The sequence below is a fragment of the Canis lupus genome, chromosome 2, assembly GCF_011100685.1.
Source record: "Canis lupus familiaris isolate Mischka breed German Shepherd chromosome 2, alternate assembly UU_Cfam_GSD_1.0, whole genome shotgun sequence".
NCBI lineage: Eukaryota > Metazoa > Chordata > Mammalia > Carnivora > Canidae > Canis > Canis lupus.
Genome location: NC_049223.1, coordinates 75,337,989 through 75,355,500, shown reverse-complemented (window position 1 = coordinate 75,355,500; position 17,512 = coordinate 75,337,989). Strand labels below are relative to the sequence as shown.

The 17,512-nt window shown below is 51.6% G+C and overlaps 1 protein-coding gene across 4 annotated transcripts in view; it reads right to left on the bottom strand.

The window, feature by feature from the left end:
- The window catches only part of ASAP3 (ArfGAP with SH3 domain, ankyrin repeat and PH domain 3), a 49,430-nt gene extending 32,695 nt beyond the window's left edge, over positions 1 to 16,735 (bottom strand). For 3 of the 4 annotated variants that reach the window (XR_005356028.1, XM_038531633.1, XM_038531632.1), the window contains exon 1: positions 16,542 to 16,727. Coding sequence is in view for 3 of the 4 variants with exons in the window: in XM_038531633.1 (XP_038387561.1) it covers positions 16,542 to 16,670 (129 nt within the window). In the remaining variant the exon portion in view is untranslated. Of the gene's footprint in view, positions 1 to 16,541 lie in introns of all 4 variants that reach the window. The other variant, XM_038531634.1, reaches the window with a different exon arrangement.
- Positions 16,736 to 17,512: the final 777 nt, after the last annotated feature.

The following is a 17,512-nucleotide window of genomic DNA, read 5'->3' as shown; positions in this document are numbered from 1 at the left end:
TACTACATATTAAATGTGAAAGTTAAAATACTACGTTTTAATGAGCAAGCCAAGTTACACTTAAAACATTTAATGAAATGATATAATATAAAATATGTAACATCCCTGCCCCCCCCACACACACACACACAAAACCCTAGGGATTCTCATTTCTGCATCCAACTACCAACGTACAGGAAATGCAGATGGAGAAATTCGTGAAGCCACGCCTGGGGAATGCAACAGTGAGCACAGACCATGTGAAACTACAGAACAAGTCACTGATTTCTTTAACAAGGGGATTGCAAAAAACGAAACCAAAAATGATGGAGGAGAAATCGTTAAGAGGCTCAAAACACACACACTGACAAATGGCAACGTATGGACCTCACTTCGCTTTTTAAAAAACTGTTTGGAATTTAAGCAAATTTTTGGCGTTTGCTTCAAAATAAGACAAGAGTCAGGAAAACAAGTGGGGGTGTGGGGAGGGGAGGACTGGGTTACGTGTAAATGGAGGTAGTTCATCATTTTGTTCTGTCTCTGTGACAATTCCAAATTCTCCATAATCAGAAAAAAGTAAGGGCTAGTAGATGAAAAAAATAAGATTGGGAAAATATTAATAGTTGTTGAAGCTGGGCGAGTCTACTCTTGTGTGTTTGAAAATTTCTACAGTACAGAGTTAATAACAAGAAGACAAGGGATCCTTTCTTCCTTCCTTCCTTTCTTTCTTTTTAGGTAGACTCCACGCCCAGTGTGGAGCCCAATGTGGGGCCCGAACTCATGACCCTGAGACCAAGACCCTGAGATCAAGACCCAAGCTAAGGTCAAGAGCCAGACTCTCAACTGACTGAGCCACCCAGGCCCCCTTAGTATGTGGAACCTTTTGATGACAACTGTCTGGGCACAGCTTTCAACAAAGGGAATGGGATGGAAGAGTGGGTTTGGAGAAGTTGGCCCGAGGGGGGCCAAGGGCCTGGGGGTGCAGGGCCCATGGAGGGCAAGGATCAGCTGGAAGGGTCTCCGAGGGGCAGGAAGGAGTAAAGGCTGACCTTTGGGCTAGAGGCAGCCTCCAGGCTCTGCAGCCTAGTGACAAAAGGGCACATGGTGGAAAGAACACAGGATGTGGAGGCAGGTCTATTCCAGACCCAGTTTCTCACTCGCTCTGAGACTCTGGGCAAGTCCCCAGCATCTCTTGGCCAACAGGAGGCTCTTTACCTGCAAAATGGGAAGGATGGTCCCCTTTGCTCATCACTTCCCGCTGAGAACAGACTCATCTAAAGACCGGGGCAGGGACCCCTGGGTGGCTCAGCAGTTGAGCATCTGCCTTCGGCTCAGGGCGTGATCCTGGGGTTCTGGGATTGAGTCCCCCATCGGGTTCCCCACAGAGAGCCTGCTTCTCCCTCTGTCTATGTCTCTGCCTCCCTCTCTCTTTGTCTCTCATGAATAAATAAAATAAAAATCTTAAAAAAAAAAAAAAAGACTGGGAAGCCTGTAGCCCACGCAAATGTGAGCTGTCCTGGTCATATCAGGCTCTAAAGTTGGCTGTTTCTCGTCCAACCTGCCTGACCACCAGATCCAGAGAAAGGCAGGGAACCCCCCTGGGCCCTTCCTGGGTGGCCAGCAAGGAAGGGCAAGGGTGGGACTGAGAAGTATTTCCAGCATCCCACCTCTAGGGCGATCCCAGCTTGCTCCATGCCTTCAATAGTGTCTGCTTGGGAAGCTCAAATCTGCAAACCTGACCTCCACCCAGTGAGGCAGAGGAAGGAGCCTGGCTAAGGGCTCTAATGAGTCCCCGGCACACAGTAGGCGCTCAGTCACACATACTGAGCACCTCGCTGTACCAAGGCCCTGCACAGGGTGCTGGGGAAAGAGGGATGTCAGCTCGGGTCCTGAACTCAAGGGGGGGTGGAGACAGGACACGATTGGTGTTGGGAGACAGGACAAAAAGCAAACAGCTGAGGAGGCCCTTGGGGAGCCCAGAACAGGAGAGAAGGCTGTGGGAGGACACAGATGAGGAGTGAGCGCCCCACACTGAGATAAAGTGATGCTTCTCCAAGGCCTTGAAAAAACGAGGAGACATTGGTGGAGCACAGTGAGACATGGAGAGACGACTCCAAGAGAGGAGAGGTGCCTGGCAAATTCCTGGGCAGGAATGCTTCCCACATTTGAGGACCAGCCTGGAGCTTCCTGGAGCAGCACCTTAGCAGGGCCTACAGTGAGCCGTCAGGGACAAGCAGGGCCCAGAACGACCCCCTGGGAGACCAAGCTCGCAGTGAGAGCTGACCAGATGCTTCTATCACTACCACGTGCCAGGCTGTGTTGTAAGCATGTGACATACTTTTCTTTTTTTTTTTTTTTTTTTTTTACTTTTATTTATTAAGTAATCTCCACCCCCAACATGGGGCTTGAACTCACATTCCCGAGATCAAGAGTCACATGCTCTACCACGTGTGACCTACTTTGTACCATTTCATGTAACCCTGTCAATAACCCCAGGAGGTCTTACAGATAAGGAAACTGAGGTCCAGAGAAGTTTCGGCATTTGCCCAGGCTCGTACAACTAGTAAGTGGTGGAACCTCAACCCGGGCTGTCAGGCTCCAGAGTCCATACTTTTTTTTTTTTAAATCATTTATTTATTTATTCATAGAGACACAGAGAGGGGGAGAGAGAGAGAAAGGGAGAGGGAGAGAGAGAGAGAGAGGCAGAGACACAGGCAGAGGGAGAAGTAGGCTCCATGCAGAGAGCCTGATGTGGGACTCGATCCAGGGTCTCCAGGATCACGCCCTGGGCTGCAGGCGGCGCTAAACCGCTGCGCCACCAGGGCTGCCCCAGAGTCCATACTTTGAACCAGACTCCTAGGTTTTACCCCACGAGTGACGGGGAACACCCGCAGGGCTCTGGACAAGAGAGGAGTGACGTGGTAAATTCTGGTGGTAGAATGATCAGCTCTAGGATCTGGCTGCAGACCCATGGCCGAGTGGGAGAAAAGGGTGTAGACTCATCCCCCAGGCACGAGGGGGGTGGAACAGAGACTGGCCCAACCCAAAGCAGTTCACACAACAGGAAGGAATGATTCCGAGGTCCCAGAGTGAGTCTACTTACTAACACGAATCCAATCACCCCCCTTCTTACTGAGTGATCGCTTTGGGGCAGGCACTTTATGTTGACCTCATTTATTCCTCCCAGAGACACTGAGATAGCTATTACCCTTCCCATTTTACAGATGAGGAAACCGAGGCTGGGGTAGATGATGCAACTGGCTCAAGGTCACGTAGGTAGCTCCAGAAGGGTAGAGCCCTTAGCTTCCAGAGCCTTGTCTCACTATCATGTGACAGCAAACCACGAGGTAAATCCCTCCCGGCTGAGCCTGTTATCTCTGTTAGCGCTACAGTGAAGATTAAATTAGGCCGTATTTTTTCTAATGGTGGATGCCAGGCATCTTGAGAGATAGTGCAGAAACATTTTGAGGGAAGAGAGAGCGACTGGATTTTAGGTGTGCCTCTGCCACTAGCCCCTCTGTGTCCGTCTGAGTAAGTTCCTTCCTCTTGTGCCTCTGTTTCCCCATCTGTACACCTTAGAGCTGATGGACGTGAGTGCTAAATCCCCTTCTAGGTCAATGCTCTGGGACTCAGAGTCCTGTTCCTGTATACTGCAGGGCTGGTCCAAACTCAGCCAACCACAAGAGCAGGTCTCTATATGGTTTTCATCTGGATGGGCAAGGCCCCAGCCCCCCAGGGCCCGAGAGTCCAGGCTGGGGCAGTCAGAAGGAGGCGCCAGAGAGCAGGGCAGGGCCCTTGCCAGCTAAGCTCTGCATCACCCACCTTGGGGAGGCCCATTCCCATGCCCATGCCCTGCCTGCCTGCTGCCCCTGCATGGGCCAAACTGCAGAGCCCGGGAGCCAGGACCTAGGGTCAGCCCCAGGTCTACACAGCCCCTGCTGTGACCTGGTTTGGTCTTCTTCCCTCCCAGGCGGACTCCTCAGCTCCCATCTGGAGTCTGGAACAGAGCGGCTGGGCGGGAATCGGAAGGCTCCTGCCAGCTCTGACATTTATTATTTCAGGGTCCCTCGGCCTCTCGCTGTTTTCCTTCCTGCTGCTGGAGCCGGTGACTGGCCGTGGGCCCCCTCTGTGGGCCCCTGCAGAGGTCTCCCCGGCCAGGGAAGCTGCTTGGCCTCACGGGCTGCCCCTTGTAGGGTGGTGGGAAGCGGGCAGGAAGAGGGGTTTCAGGAAGGGAGCCGCACCCTCAACATAAGCTGAGGCCTCTGCAAACCCCAAGTTTCCTGGCTGGGATTTTTCTCGGGAGACTGCTAGGCAGTGATGAGCTAAGAGAGCAAGAACTCTGCCGGCCCGATCGCCTTAGATTCCCGTCTGGCTCCTGGCCCCAAGCCCTGAATTCCACCCAACTCTGCAGACAGACAGCCTGGCCTGGCCTCCCTGGATAGAGGAGCAAAGGGTCACCTGCCTCCCCTCCCTGCACCCAACTGGATATCCATCACTGATCCCATAAACTCCAGTCCTACCAAACTGCCATTTCCTCAACATGCCAGGCTGTTGCCAGCCGCCACACCTTTGCTCATGCTGTTCCCACTGCCAGAGAGTTCCTCCCCGATCCTACCTAGTAGGCACTTCATCTTTCTGGACTGAGCTTAGGTCACCACCTCCCTCCCTCAACAGAACTGACCCCTCCAGAACTCATCCCACCCGCCTTTGTTCCACCCTGTGTGCACTACAGGCTTTTATCAGGGCATTCGTGGCTCTTACGTACCACACATGTCTGACTTCCCTCTAGAGCTGAAGACTCAAAGGGCAGGGATCAGCTCATTTGCCTTTGCATGGACAGCACCCAGCACGGGGCCCGGCACGTGGGCAGCAGCAAGCATTTGTAGAATGAATAAATGGGTAAACGAATGAATGACTATGACCAAGGCCCTATGGGAACAGAGAAGCAGCAGCAGCGGTTAAGGACTCCAGCTCTTCCATAAATCACACTGTTCTGAGATCCGAATTCTGTTTTTGATAGTCTTATTGAGGTGACCTGGAGCGAGTGACTTAGTTTCTCAGACCCTCTATTTCTCCATCCATCAAATGGGATAATAACAGCATCAATCTCACAGGACCGAGTGCAGTCAGGCATTCAGCAAGTAGCCCAGGGCCCAGCGGACGGGGAGGGCAGCAGGGTAGCTCTCCTGCCCAGTGAACATCTTCTCTGTCCTCCCAGGCCCTGTGACCCACATCCCCAGGCTGCCAGGGGAATCACCTGGAGCACTTCAAAGAGTAAGGATACCATGGGCAGCCCCAGTGGCCCAGCGGTTTAGCGCTGCCTTCAGCCCAGGGTTGTGATCCTGGAGACCCGGGATCAAGTCCCACATCGGGCTCCCTGCACGGAGCCTGCTTCTCCCTCTGCCTGTTTCTCTCTCTGTCTCTCTCTCTTTCTCTGTCATGAATAAATAAATAAAATCTTAAAAAAAAAAAAAAAAAAAGGTAAGGATACCAGAGCCTCACTTGAGACCTGTTAAAATCAGTCAGGCACGACCCATGGAGTGAGAGGTCAAGCACTCCCAAGTCCCAATCCTGGCTTTGCTACTTACTGCTAGTAGAGTTGCCAGATTTAGCAAAAAATAAATAAAATACATGCTGTTATATTTGAATTTCAGATCATCAAGGAATAATTTTTTTAGGATAAATATGTAAAAGATCTTGCATGGGCATCCTGTAAGTTACTTGGTGATCCTGTTTACTAAGCTGTCTGTCTCTCTGTGCCTTATTTCCTTATGGGATTACAGGGCTTAGATTTGGGAAATGCTTACAGCACTGCCTGGTGTGTTTGCTGTTCCTATTTTTATTGCTTTTAAAGCATCCCAGATGGACATGAAGGAGGAACCCTGCAAACATTACGCTAAGTGAAAGAAGCCAGACACAAAAGGGCACATATCGTAGGATTCCACTGATATGAAATACTCAGAATAGGCAAATCCCGAGGGAAGAGGAGGCTGGGGGAGGGCCCGTGGGAAATGACTACTAAGGAGCACAGCATTTCTTTTTGGGGGTGAGATGTTCTGGGGTAAGTGGTGGGGACTGTCCAGCACTGTGAATAATGACCACTGACCTGCATGCTTTGACATGGTTAAAATAGTGAATTTTCTCTTAATTTTAAGAAATCTACTTAACAGCAACCCAGAAGACTGTAATGCACAGTCAGGACTAAGACTCCGGGAGGCTCTCAATAAATGTTTGATGAGAGGCGCCTGGGTGGCTCAGCCGGTTAAGCGTCTGCCTTCGGCTCAGGTCATAATCTTGGGATCCTGGATGATCTCAGGATCCTAGGACCCAGCCCCACGTCCAAACGCCTCCCTGCTCAGTAGGGAGCCTGCTTCTCCCTCTGCCCCTCCCCTGTTTGTGCTCTCTCTCTGTCAAATAAATTTAAAAAAAAAATTTTTTTTTTTTAAAACCACCATTTGAGGAAGAAATGAACGGTTGAGAGGCAGCAAAAGGCAGAGTTGAGGGAAGAATCTGCCTTGTGCAGAACTGGGCTCAGCTCTTCACTCCTAGACGCCCGCAGGGGACACAAGATTCCTCTTTCTGCTTTGGTGCCAGCACCACTGGGACGATTTTAGCATTCACTCGTAGTAATGGCTTCATCCCTGTTGCAATGATCTCATTTTCTGTTTGCAGTTCCTGATCTCTTTAGTCATCCCTTGTGCAGGTGTAATTGTGTTCTTAGTAAAAGGGACTTTTAGAAAGTTAAGTGTCTGTTATGTGCCAGGGATATGCTAGACACTCTATAGGTTATCCCCTTAAACAACCCCACAAGATAGTTTGTATGGCCCCTGATTTACAGATGGGGAAACTGAGACTCGGAAAGGTGAAGTCATTTGCCTGGGGTCACATGGCCAATAGGAATCCAAACCCAGGTTTGTCTGACATCAGCCACTGGATCCTCTCCATAGACCTCAGCCACATCTTTAGATGCTGTGGATTGTCAGCTTTTCATGGGCGTAAGTCCTTATCCTTTCCAGATGGGGGCGTTGTCTTCTCATCTGTGTGCCCTCAGAACCTAAAATCCGCTTTGCACACAGCAGGTGTTCGATAAGTTCAATGACCTTACGTGGGCAGGCCATAGCTTACCACAATCATTTTCACCCTGACTGCTCAGCAGTCGCCTGGGGAACTTCTGAACTGCTTACTTGTGCAGGCCTCACTCCTGGGAGAGTCTCAAAAAGTGGGTCTGGGTGGAGCCTATGGCATCTGAAGTTCTTAAAAGCTCAGTCAAGGTCAAAAGCCAGCTGAGTTCGAGAACCCTTCCCAGGTCAGCCTCCTGTACCCTCCACAGTGAGGCCCACTCACTGACCCCAGTGAGGCCCAGGCACAATGTTCCTAGGACAGAGGGCGCCCAGGGCTCTGCCCTGGAGTCTGGGGAACTCACGGTGCCTCCATGGGCCTCACTGCCTCATGTGCTCTGGGCCCAGGCACTAGGCCCATGGAAAGGATCTTCTAGCAGGGTGTCCGGGTGGCTCAGTTGGTTGAGTGCCCGGTTCTTGGTTTCAGCTCAGGTCATGATCTTGGGGTCATGAGATAGAGTCCCATGTCAGGCTCATGCTCAGCAGGGAGTCTGCTTGAGGTTCTCTCTCCTTCCCCCTCACTCCCCATCCCTCCCCCTCCAGTAAATAAATAAATATCTAAACAAACAAAGGATCTTCCAGCAAGACAACGTCTGCCTGAGGGCTAGACTACCAAACTGCCTTAGGGGAAAGCATTTCTTTCTGCCATGACCTAAAGTTCCAGTTTCTGTTCTCAAACCCGCTTGCATCATCCCGGTAGCCAAAAACAGCTGAACATCAAGCAAGGAAGCGAACAATGAAGACTGATGTTTACAGAGGGGAGGAGGCTCTACCTGTTGCCCTCGTGCAGAGGCAGGTAACAGGACGAGGTGAGGTTCAGACAGGGCTGTGGTCTAAGCTCATCCTGGAAAAGCCTCTCGGCTCAGGTCTGCAGCCATCACCCCCTGCCTCTGTTCCCCGTCCCAGGACAACTGCCCAGCTGCCCACTCCTCGCATCAGGCCAGGCCGGCACAGAGGGGAAGCCAGCACCGGCCCTGCTCGGAACCTGGTCATCCGCGTGGCCACGCTCAGGGGTTGTGTTTGCCATTTTCGTATCTTGCCTCTGGACATCTAGGCAGCACCTGACCGAGCTGAGCACTGCTCCCTCCTCGAAACATTCCTCTCCTGGCTCCTGCAGCACTATACTCTCTCCAGTTCCCTCCTTCCCCACTGACATCTCCTTCTCAGCCTCAGTTTTTGTTTGTTTGTTTTTTAAGGTTTTATTTATTTATTCATGAGAGATGCAGAGAGAGAGAGAGAGAGAGAGAGAGAGAGAGGCAGAGACACAGGCAGAGGGAGAAGCAGGCTCCATGCAGAGAGCCCGATGTGGGACTCGATCCCAGGTCTCCAGGATCACACCTTGGGCCGAAGGCAGCGCTAAACCGCTGAGCCACCCAGGCTGCCCTATTTTTTTTTTTTTTTTTAAGATTTTCTTTACTTGAGAGAGAGTGCACGCAAGCCAGGGGTGGGGGGGCGGGCAGAGGGAGAAACAGACTCCCTGCTGAGCAGGGATCCCAATGCAGGGCTCCATCCCAGGACCCTGAGATCATGACCAAGAGCTGAAGGCAGATGATTAACCCACTGAGCTACCCAGGCGCCTCTCAGCCTCCTTTATTAACTTGTCTTCCCCTCCTAATCTCTCGGCCCTGGAGCTCTCCAGAGCTTGGACCCAGGCCTCGTTCATTCCTCTCCCTGGGTGATCACATCCATTCCCTCAGCTTTAAACACCAGCTAATGCAATGCATGAATATGTGGTCCATGGATTGCCTGCATGAGCATCTCCTGGGGTGCTGGTTAAAATGCAGATTCCCAGGCAACCCCCTGCAGGCTGGCAAACTGGCCAAGGACATTTGTCATTTTTTGCCAATCTGGCATCTGAATCTCTGTCCTCCATCTGGGAAATGACTTGCTGTGAAAGTCCTGGCAGAGTTCACCTCCTACAAAAGCTGACAAGACCAAATTCTTGCTTTTCCAGACTCCCTTGCTGCTAGGGTACAGGGGTGTGAGCCAGGCTCGGCCAATCAGGCACTCACAGCAGACTCTGAATCAGGAGTGGAGAGGGGAAGACCCATTCTCACGCCGGTGGCAACAGCAATGAAGAAGCCCAGTCTCCAAGGACAGGGATAATAACAAGTTGTGGCATTTAGCGCATGGCAGCAGTGTCCTCGCCAAACTGGCTCAGTGGAATGATTTTGGCTGAGATCCTGCCAGCCACCTCATTGCAGTTCTCCAGCTTCTCAGAAATTCTGTGACCTACTGAATATTCCCTTTCAATGAACTCCTTTTTTTGTGCAAAGCAGCTCAGGGTGGTTTCTGTTGCTTGCAATAAGAAGCCTAAGAAAGATACAGCTGGGAATGATATCAGGAGATTCTTACATAGATGCAAGTTTGAAACCCACTATCTCAACTCTGACAACTCTCCAATGCATGTCTCCAGCCCACTCCTTTCATCTCCAGAACTATATATCCGAAACAAATAAACACACAAACTCCAAATGCCTTCTTGACATCTCCACTTGGATGTCTCAAAGAACTACAAGATTGTACCAACAGAATTCCTGACTTTCCCCCAAAACCTATTTCTCTGCCAGATTTCCCCCTCCAAGGGAAGAGTAAATGGCACTCTTCCTTAGGAATCTGGGGTTGGTTTTTTTTACCACCCTCTACATGCACTCCATCAACAAATTTTGATGTTACCACTTATAAAATACTTCTAGAATCTGTCCACCTCTCTCCTACACCAATCATGGCCCTATCTACACTTCCATCATCTCTTCTATGAACAGCTGTTGGAGCTACAACAGCAGCTGGGTCTTAGGTCTTCTCCTTGGGTCTTCTCCTGCTCCCTCCAATCTAATCTCCACACAGCACCTGATATGATCCTTCTAGAACAGAAATTGGATCATGCTGCTTGCCTGCAAAATAGATAAAATCCCAAACTGCTATCAGGGCCTACAAGCTTGAATATGACCTAGCCCCTGCCTGCCTTCCCAAACTCATCTGGTCATGCTCTTCCATCTACTCATCACTACACTTCTGCCTCTCTGGCCTCCTTTAAGTGTCACAGATACTTTAGATTCTTTACTGCCTTAGGGCCTTTACTTAAGCTGTTCCCTCTATCCGGAGCACCCTCACATCATTATTCTCTATTAATACTCCTAAATACCAGGGGTACAGTGGTGAGATTAAGTTCTATTCTCATGAAAGTCAAAATCTAGTGAAAAATCAAATTTTAGGGATGCCCGGGTGACTCAGCAGTTGAGCGCCTGCCTTCAGCCCCGGGTGTAATCCTGGCGTCCGGGGATTGAGTCCCGCATTGGGCTCCCCACAGAGAGCATGCTTCTCCTTCTGCCTGTGTCTCTGCCTCTCTCTCTGTCTCTCATGAATAAATAAATAAAAATCTTTAAAAAAAAAGAAATCAAATTTTAATAAAATCATTATACAAATAAATACAAAATATATTCATGATGTGTGCTGCAAAGGAGAGATAAAGAGCTATCATGGAGAACTGACCTAGAATAAAAGCGGAGACAGAAGTTAGGAGGCTACTGTAGTGCGCCAGGGGAGAGGTGATGCTGGTTTGGACCAGGGTCAGGATGTAGAGAAGTGGGTAGGCTGTGGAGATGTTTATAGAACTGTTGCCCCCCCCCCCCCCCCCCCCCGGTGATGAAGGATGCATGAGGAGGTAGAAGGTTTCTGGCTGGTGTAACAGAATAGAGGGACGTACCACTCATGGAGAAGGAGATACTGGAAGGGCCAGCCTTTGGGGGAAGTCACGAGTATGGTTTTGGACACGCTGAGATGTCTAAGTGAAATAGCCAAGTGAGCAGCTAAACATGAAGGTCTGGGCTGGATATACAAATGTAAGTGAGTCACTTAAAGATGAGAGAGGACCGTGGCCATGGGTATGGGTGAGAGTGCCTGGGCAGAGGCTAGCATGCAAAGAAATGAGGACCCAGGGCCAAACCCCAGGGAAGGCCTTGACCAGGAGGATGAGGCTTCATGCCATTTATCACAACATGAAATTACTTCCTTGTTTGTTAATCTGTTTACTAGCTGTCTTCCCCAGAAGACTTGTAAGCTCTTGGAGCTTAGGCCTGTATTTCTCTGAAAAAGCAGTGTATCTACCCAGTGCGTAATATAGGGCCTGGCACGGAGCAGTCCCCAGGCACTATGCTGACTGCTGTGTCCCTCAGCAGGACTGGCTTCATCCATTCCTTGGACACTATGATTGGGTTCACTGTCCAGCAAAAAGCCCAAGTGATGAATTGGCAATCGCAGCCTTCCAAGTCATGCTACACCCTCTAGCTGTCCTTTTGTTTTGTTTTGTTTTTAAAGTAGGCTCCACACCCAACGCAGAGCCCAACGCAGGGCCTGAACTCATGACCCAGAGATCAAGAATTGGATGCCCAACCAACTGACCCACCTAGGTGCCCTTAGCTCTCCATCTTTTTAATCCCACTAAACCTGAGCTTTCCAGACAGGTCCATCTACACCTGGATAACCAAGTAGGCAGAAAACAGGATGAGCACAGTGCCTCTCCCTGGATCTAAGGCTGTGCCACACAAAGCACAACTGCCATGGACACATGGGGAGTAGGGGCTCTCCAGGCTCTGCCTCTCTTCTCTGAGCAGCGCTCCCTCCCAAGCACAGGTCTGTAGCCACGCTTCCCCTGCCCAAGTCTGCCCTTCCATGGCCTCTGCTGATGAAACCAGGGGTGAAAAGCCACTCCTAGAACCAATCCAGAAGCTGGATCGAGCTCTCTGCCAGGAACCGGAAAGTGGGACACAAGACTGGCTTGGTTACCTATAGACACTAGACTCACGAGGTCACATTAATTGGAGGGCTGAAGCCACCTGTCCTCCCAAGAAGACTGGGTGATACCTTTTGGGTCCTGTGATGACAAGTGAGCAAAGGCGCTGTTCAGAGGTGCAGAAAGAAGCAGAGGCAAGGCAGCCAGAATGATGAAGCAGCTGCCTTGTTCCTGACTACTTCCCCACCTCAAGCGAGGCCCTGGTGCGCTCTGCTCCTCCTTCCCACGCTTCAGTCCCACGAGGCACCTCTAATTCCTCAAAACGAGTTTCCCTTCAACAGAAACAGCTTGAGAAGGCTTATGTTTCTTGCAAACAGTCTCTAAGATTACACGATTTTTATTATTTTTTATAAAACAAAGACAGAGGATGAAACAGAACATAAAATACACAAGAGTATTAATGACGAAATTCTTTGTAAAAACGAGATTCCAAAAAAAAAAAAAAAAGCCACAATGGAAGAGACAAATCTGACTCCAATAAAGTATGAACTATGTAATATAAGACACGGTACTAACCGAAGTAAACATTCCTCCTAAGCACCACCCTCTTACGATAATGTATCTTCTCTGAGGACATTCACTGGGAAGCTCACACACTTCCACAGCAATTACCTCTGGGGAGAGTATAAGGGTTGTGAGGCTCGGTCAGAGGTGACTTTTGCTTTTTCTGTTATGTTTTTAAATTTTTAAATTATAAATGATCATGTCCTTATAACACTATATGTTAACTATACTGGAATTAAAATTTAAAACTTTCGGGATTCCGGGATCCCTGGGTGGCGCAGCGGTTTGGCGCCTGCCTTTGGCCCAGGGCGCGATCCTGGAGACCCGGGATCAAATCCCACGTCAGGCTCCCGGTGCATGGAGCCTGCTTCTCTCTCTGCCTGTGTCTCTGCCTCTCTCTCTCTCTGTCTGTGACTATAATAAATAAATAAAATATTTAAAAAAAAATAAAAAATAAAAAAATAAATAAAACTTTCGGGATTCCTGGGTGGCGCAGCGGTTTAGCGCCTGCCTTTGGCCCAGGGCACGATCCTGGAGACCCGGGATGGAATCCCACGTCGGGCTCCCGGTGCATGGAGCCTGCTTCTCCCTCTGCCTATGTCTCTGCCTCTCTCTCTTTCTGTGTGACTATCATAAATAAATAAAAATTAAAAAATAAATAAATAAATAAATAAATAAAATTTAAAACTTTGTAAAAGATTTATTTATTTGAGAGACAGTAAGAGAAAAAGAGAGCATGCTCATTTGCCCAAGCAGGGAAAGGGGCAGAGGCAGAGGGTGAAGCAGGCTCCCTACTGAGCAGGGAGCTCAACATGGGGCTTGATCCCAGGATCATGACTTGAGCCAAAGGCAGATGCTTAACCACCTGAGTCACAGTAGCCCAAATTTAAAACTTAATAAAAAATTATCTTGCCCTTTGTGCAATTAAAACTTCATTAACCTTCAGATAAATATATGAAACACAAGCCTTGGAAGATCTCCTATTTGTGGAAGACTACTTTATCTAAATCTAGTAGGAGATATAAGTTCACAAGTTGAGATGCATAATATAGCATCAATTCTCAGCACTGGTCAAAATGGCTTACTTGCTTCCTGAATATATTCTCTTCCCACCAGTTTCCAAATTCACTCACCCTCTCCACTGAATGATGGAGTTCCTCCAGCCTTCAAGACCCATCTGGAAGTCACCTCCTCCAGAAAGTTCTCCCTGACTGCACCAGTCCTCACTGTTCTCTAACTCCCCCACCCCACTGGCCTCTTATGAGACCTTTCTGTACTTCTTTCTAGGCACTCAGGACAGATTCTTGGGATTCCTACTTATCTCCCTAAGATAGGCCACATCTCCCCAAACAGCCAGCAAACCAGAGCAGCATGTTTACGTCCTTGGTGCCTAGCCCAGAGATGGCATGGAGAACTGGACAGACCCACTATGTGACACGAGGAGATTGCCTTAACCTTCTTGGGCCCATTTTTACCTGTGTTCTTGTGAATGCCAATAAGATGAAGACTGTAAAGGGGCCCAGAACAGGAAAGAGTGGTTGACAGAATTATTTGTTTTAATACTCTCTCACATTCGTATAGTGTCTCACAATGAAAAACAAAAGTCTTTAACAACCTAGAAGAGGTAATCAAGGAGGGATTATTAGACCCATTTTAAGAGTGGAATAACTGAGGTTCAGAGACACTACATAGGGAGAATAGGCAGTTGGACTTCAGAAAGAAATAGAATAGGACCAGGGATTAGAATATTTGGGTAGCAATGCCAATTCTTCTATTACTCAGAGGTAGAGCTTGGACAAGTCTCTTGTGCTCTCTGGACATCAATTTCCCCAACTTAAATGAGAGTTTGTGATCTCTTTAAGATAGGTGATCTCTATCTTATAGGGTTGCTCAATGCTGACATTCTAGTTTTCAGTGGCCTGCCAAGGGTCCTTCTTAGTAGGACTACAAAAATAAAAAAGGGCTGCAAGTCCCAGGACAGAGTCTCTAGTAACTCCCAGGAAGACAGCAGGGACTGGAAGACTTGCTTTAAGAATTTGTTGTATTTTAATTCAGCCAAATGGAGCTTCAGGCCTGGGGGTGGGTTAGTCATGACCAGAATGGGGGTAGGGATGGAGTGGGGGAGCTGGGGGGTGGGGGGTAGGCGGATGCCAGCATCAAACTGCATGTAAATATAAACATGAATGCAAAATCAAACAGGAAACCTCAGGAAAGTCCAATCCAAAGGTCAGATTCTAACTTTTCTGACACTGAAATGCTGAAGAGAAAAGCTGTGTTTGGGTGTCACAGACTTTCCTGCTGCAAAAACAAACCCTTACATGCACCAAACCAAAGTCCTGAAGGCAAAGGAGGCTAGATTTTTGTCTAGCCTGAACTGGGACAAAGCTGAGCCCTGGCCAGAGTCTACTACAGCCTCCAGACCAGTTCCAAGGGCTCCCCCTGAAATTTCCCCCCCTGCACCCCACCACCATCACACACAAGTGCTGACACACACTAAGCCAGGCAAGGCCAGATGCACAGGCATAAATGGGCATTTCTGTCCCTGGAGAAACGTTCATAGTACAGCCCCTTCTCCTGCTCCTGCTCCTGCTCTGATTTAACATTTTAATGAACAACCCAGAGAGGAGAGTGAACTGTGAAAGCCCTAGGGATGCAAATGGCACTGAACTCTTCCAGGTCATGAAACGTGAGGCTATGAAGACAAACCTCAGAAAGCACTCTCCCAACCAGGATGACAGTTTCCCTGTGAATCTCCCAGAAAAACAGAATCCACATTCCTAGGTGGTAGACTCCAAGGAAAGCAGCCAAAACGTCATTGGCTGCTTCTTACTTTAACGAAAGCCTGTAACCCTACTAGGTGCAATGCACTAGGCGAGGCTCTGTGAGAGAAAGGAGGACAAAAGAAGCTCAGTCGTTGTCTAAAAATATCCATCAATTAACCCGGTAATCATTCCATTTATCAAGATGCATGCTTTATACACACTGACTCACCCTAATACCATAGCCCTGTGAGGTAAACATTATTATCCCATTTTACAGATGCCAAAAATGAGGCTCAAACAGATCGGGTCACATACCTAAGCTCACACAGCTGGCAAACGACAAGGCCAGAATTTGAACACAGCTCTGCCTCTGGCAAAGTGAATGCTCTTTCCACAATCCTCTATCCCCCCTACAGAGAGATGCACATAGACTCTGGGATGGGGGATTCAGCCTGCCAGGGAGGGGCGGAGGAGACATTCCTCAAGACATTGGCCCGGGGTATTTTGAACCGTTGAGCTTTGCATTTGCCACACAGTAGGCACTCAATACCCCTATGGTGAAAGATGGAAGAGGAGAGTCCCTGCTAAGGTCCAAAATGCCACCCAGTTTGGGGCATCCCCTGAAAGGGAGCTGCACAAGCACATTATTCTCCCCGGGCCCAAAGCGGCAGGGTGTCTGCCCTACAACTGCCCCTGCAGAGGCCCGGGAGAGCGCAGCAGGTCGGCAGAGGAGGACCGGACTCCAGTACAGCCGGGAATGGGGTGCGGCAGCCCGCAAGGGCGAAGGCCTGGGACGCGTTTCTGGGAAAGACAAAGAGGGAAGGGGAGGGGAGGGAGACTACAAACTTGCCAACAGCCTGGCCAAGGTGAACCCCGGCTCCTGGCGCCTTCTCATTCGCATTCATTCCACAGGCGCCGGCCAAATCTCAGAACCAGCAGCCAGGGGGAGGGGGCCTCCCTGCAGCCGAGGAGAAGTAAGTTCAGGACCGAGGCGGGAAGGCCTGTTTCCCAGCAGGGGAGGGACTCGGGGAGCAAACTCGTGGGGCTCCAAAGATGAAACCCCAAACAGATGCAGAGAGGCGCTGCACAAACTCGCGTGCGACCGGGCAGGTGAACAAGGGCGCTGGGGTGATGACCCCGACCTGTGAAGTCCCTTATCGAGAGGACCTAAGCCACCCCCCCACCCCCAGGTCCCTCGGACCCTCCCCCGGACTCGACAGCGCACAGCGCGGGCGCCGATGTTGGAGATGCCCTCGGTTCTCACGGATCTAGAGAGGGGTCAGGTTTCCGGGGCGCGGTAAGGGCCATCGCAGCTCCGGTCACGCCCGTGAAGGTCGAGGAGAGGCCCTGCCGGGACCCCCGACCCTCCCGCCTCGGCCCCCTCACCTCCTCCCGCGCCAGGGCCGCCCCCCGGCACCGGGGCATCTTGGCGGCAAAGGCGGCGGCCCCAGCCGGGGAGCTGAGGTCCTCCGCGGTGACGGCCAGAAACTCGGCGACGCTGAGCTGCTCGGGCATGGCGGGCGCGGGGCGGGGGCGCCGGGACTGCTGGAGCGGGGCGCGGGGGGCGCTCGCTGCACGGAGCTGGGCGGCCTCACAGCCCCGCCGCCAGCGCCGTCGGGGCCTCTGCACGCCCCGCCTCCTCCGCGCCGCTCGCCCCGCCCCGACTGCCCGCCTCCCGCACGGCCGCCTCTTCCCCGGAGCCCGGAGCTTCCCCACGCCGCCCGCCCCTAGGCCCCGCCCCCGGCCTTGCAGCTTCTCCCCCCACTGCCCCCTTAGCCGGGTCAGCCGGGCCCCGGCCCCGCGCTGGGCTCCCCGGCCCCGCCCCCGGAGCCCCGCCCCTGGACCCTCGCCGGGCTCCCCAGCCCCACCCCCAGGACGACCGGCCCGAGAGCTCCGCCCCCTGACTCAGCTCCGCCCCCGGCCCCGCCCCCAGCTCGCCCCGCCCCCGAGAGCTCCGGCCCTGACTCGCTGTCCCGCCCCTCGGCCCCGCCCCCGGCCCCTCGGCCCCGCCCCCAGCTCGCCCAGCCCCGGGGAGCTCCGGCCCCGCCCCCAGCGCTCCCAGCCCCTGAGAGCTCCGGCCCCGCCCCCAGCTCGCCCAGCCCCTGAGAGCTCCGGCCCTGACTCACTGCCCCGCCCCCGGCCTCCCGGGAAGCTTCTCCTCCCGGTCGCGCTCGCAGGCCCCTCCACGGCCACGCCCCCTCTCTTCCTCGTCCCGGGCCTCCCAAGTCCGCCCCGCTCCCACCGCCCGGGTGCTCCACCTCCGCGCGCCTCCTGCCTGCGCCCTGCGTCTTCTACGGAATCGTTCCCAGGCCCCCGTGATCTCTCCCCTTCAGCCTCACCCCGACTCCGGCCCCCAT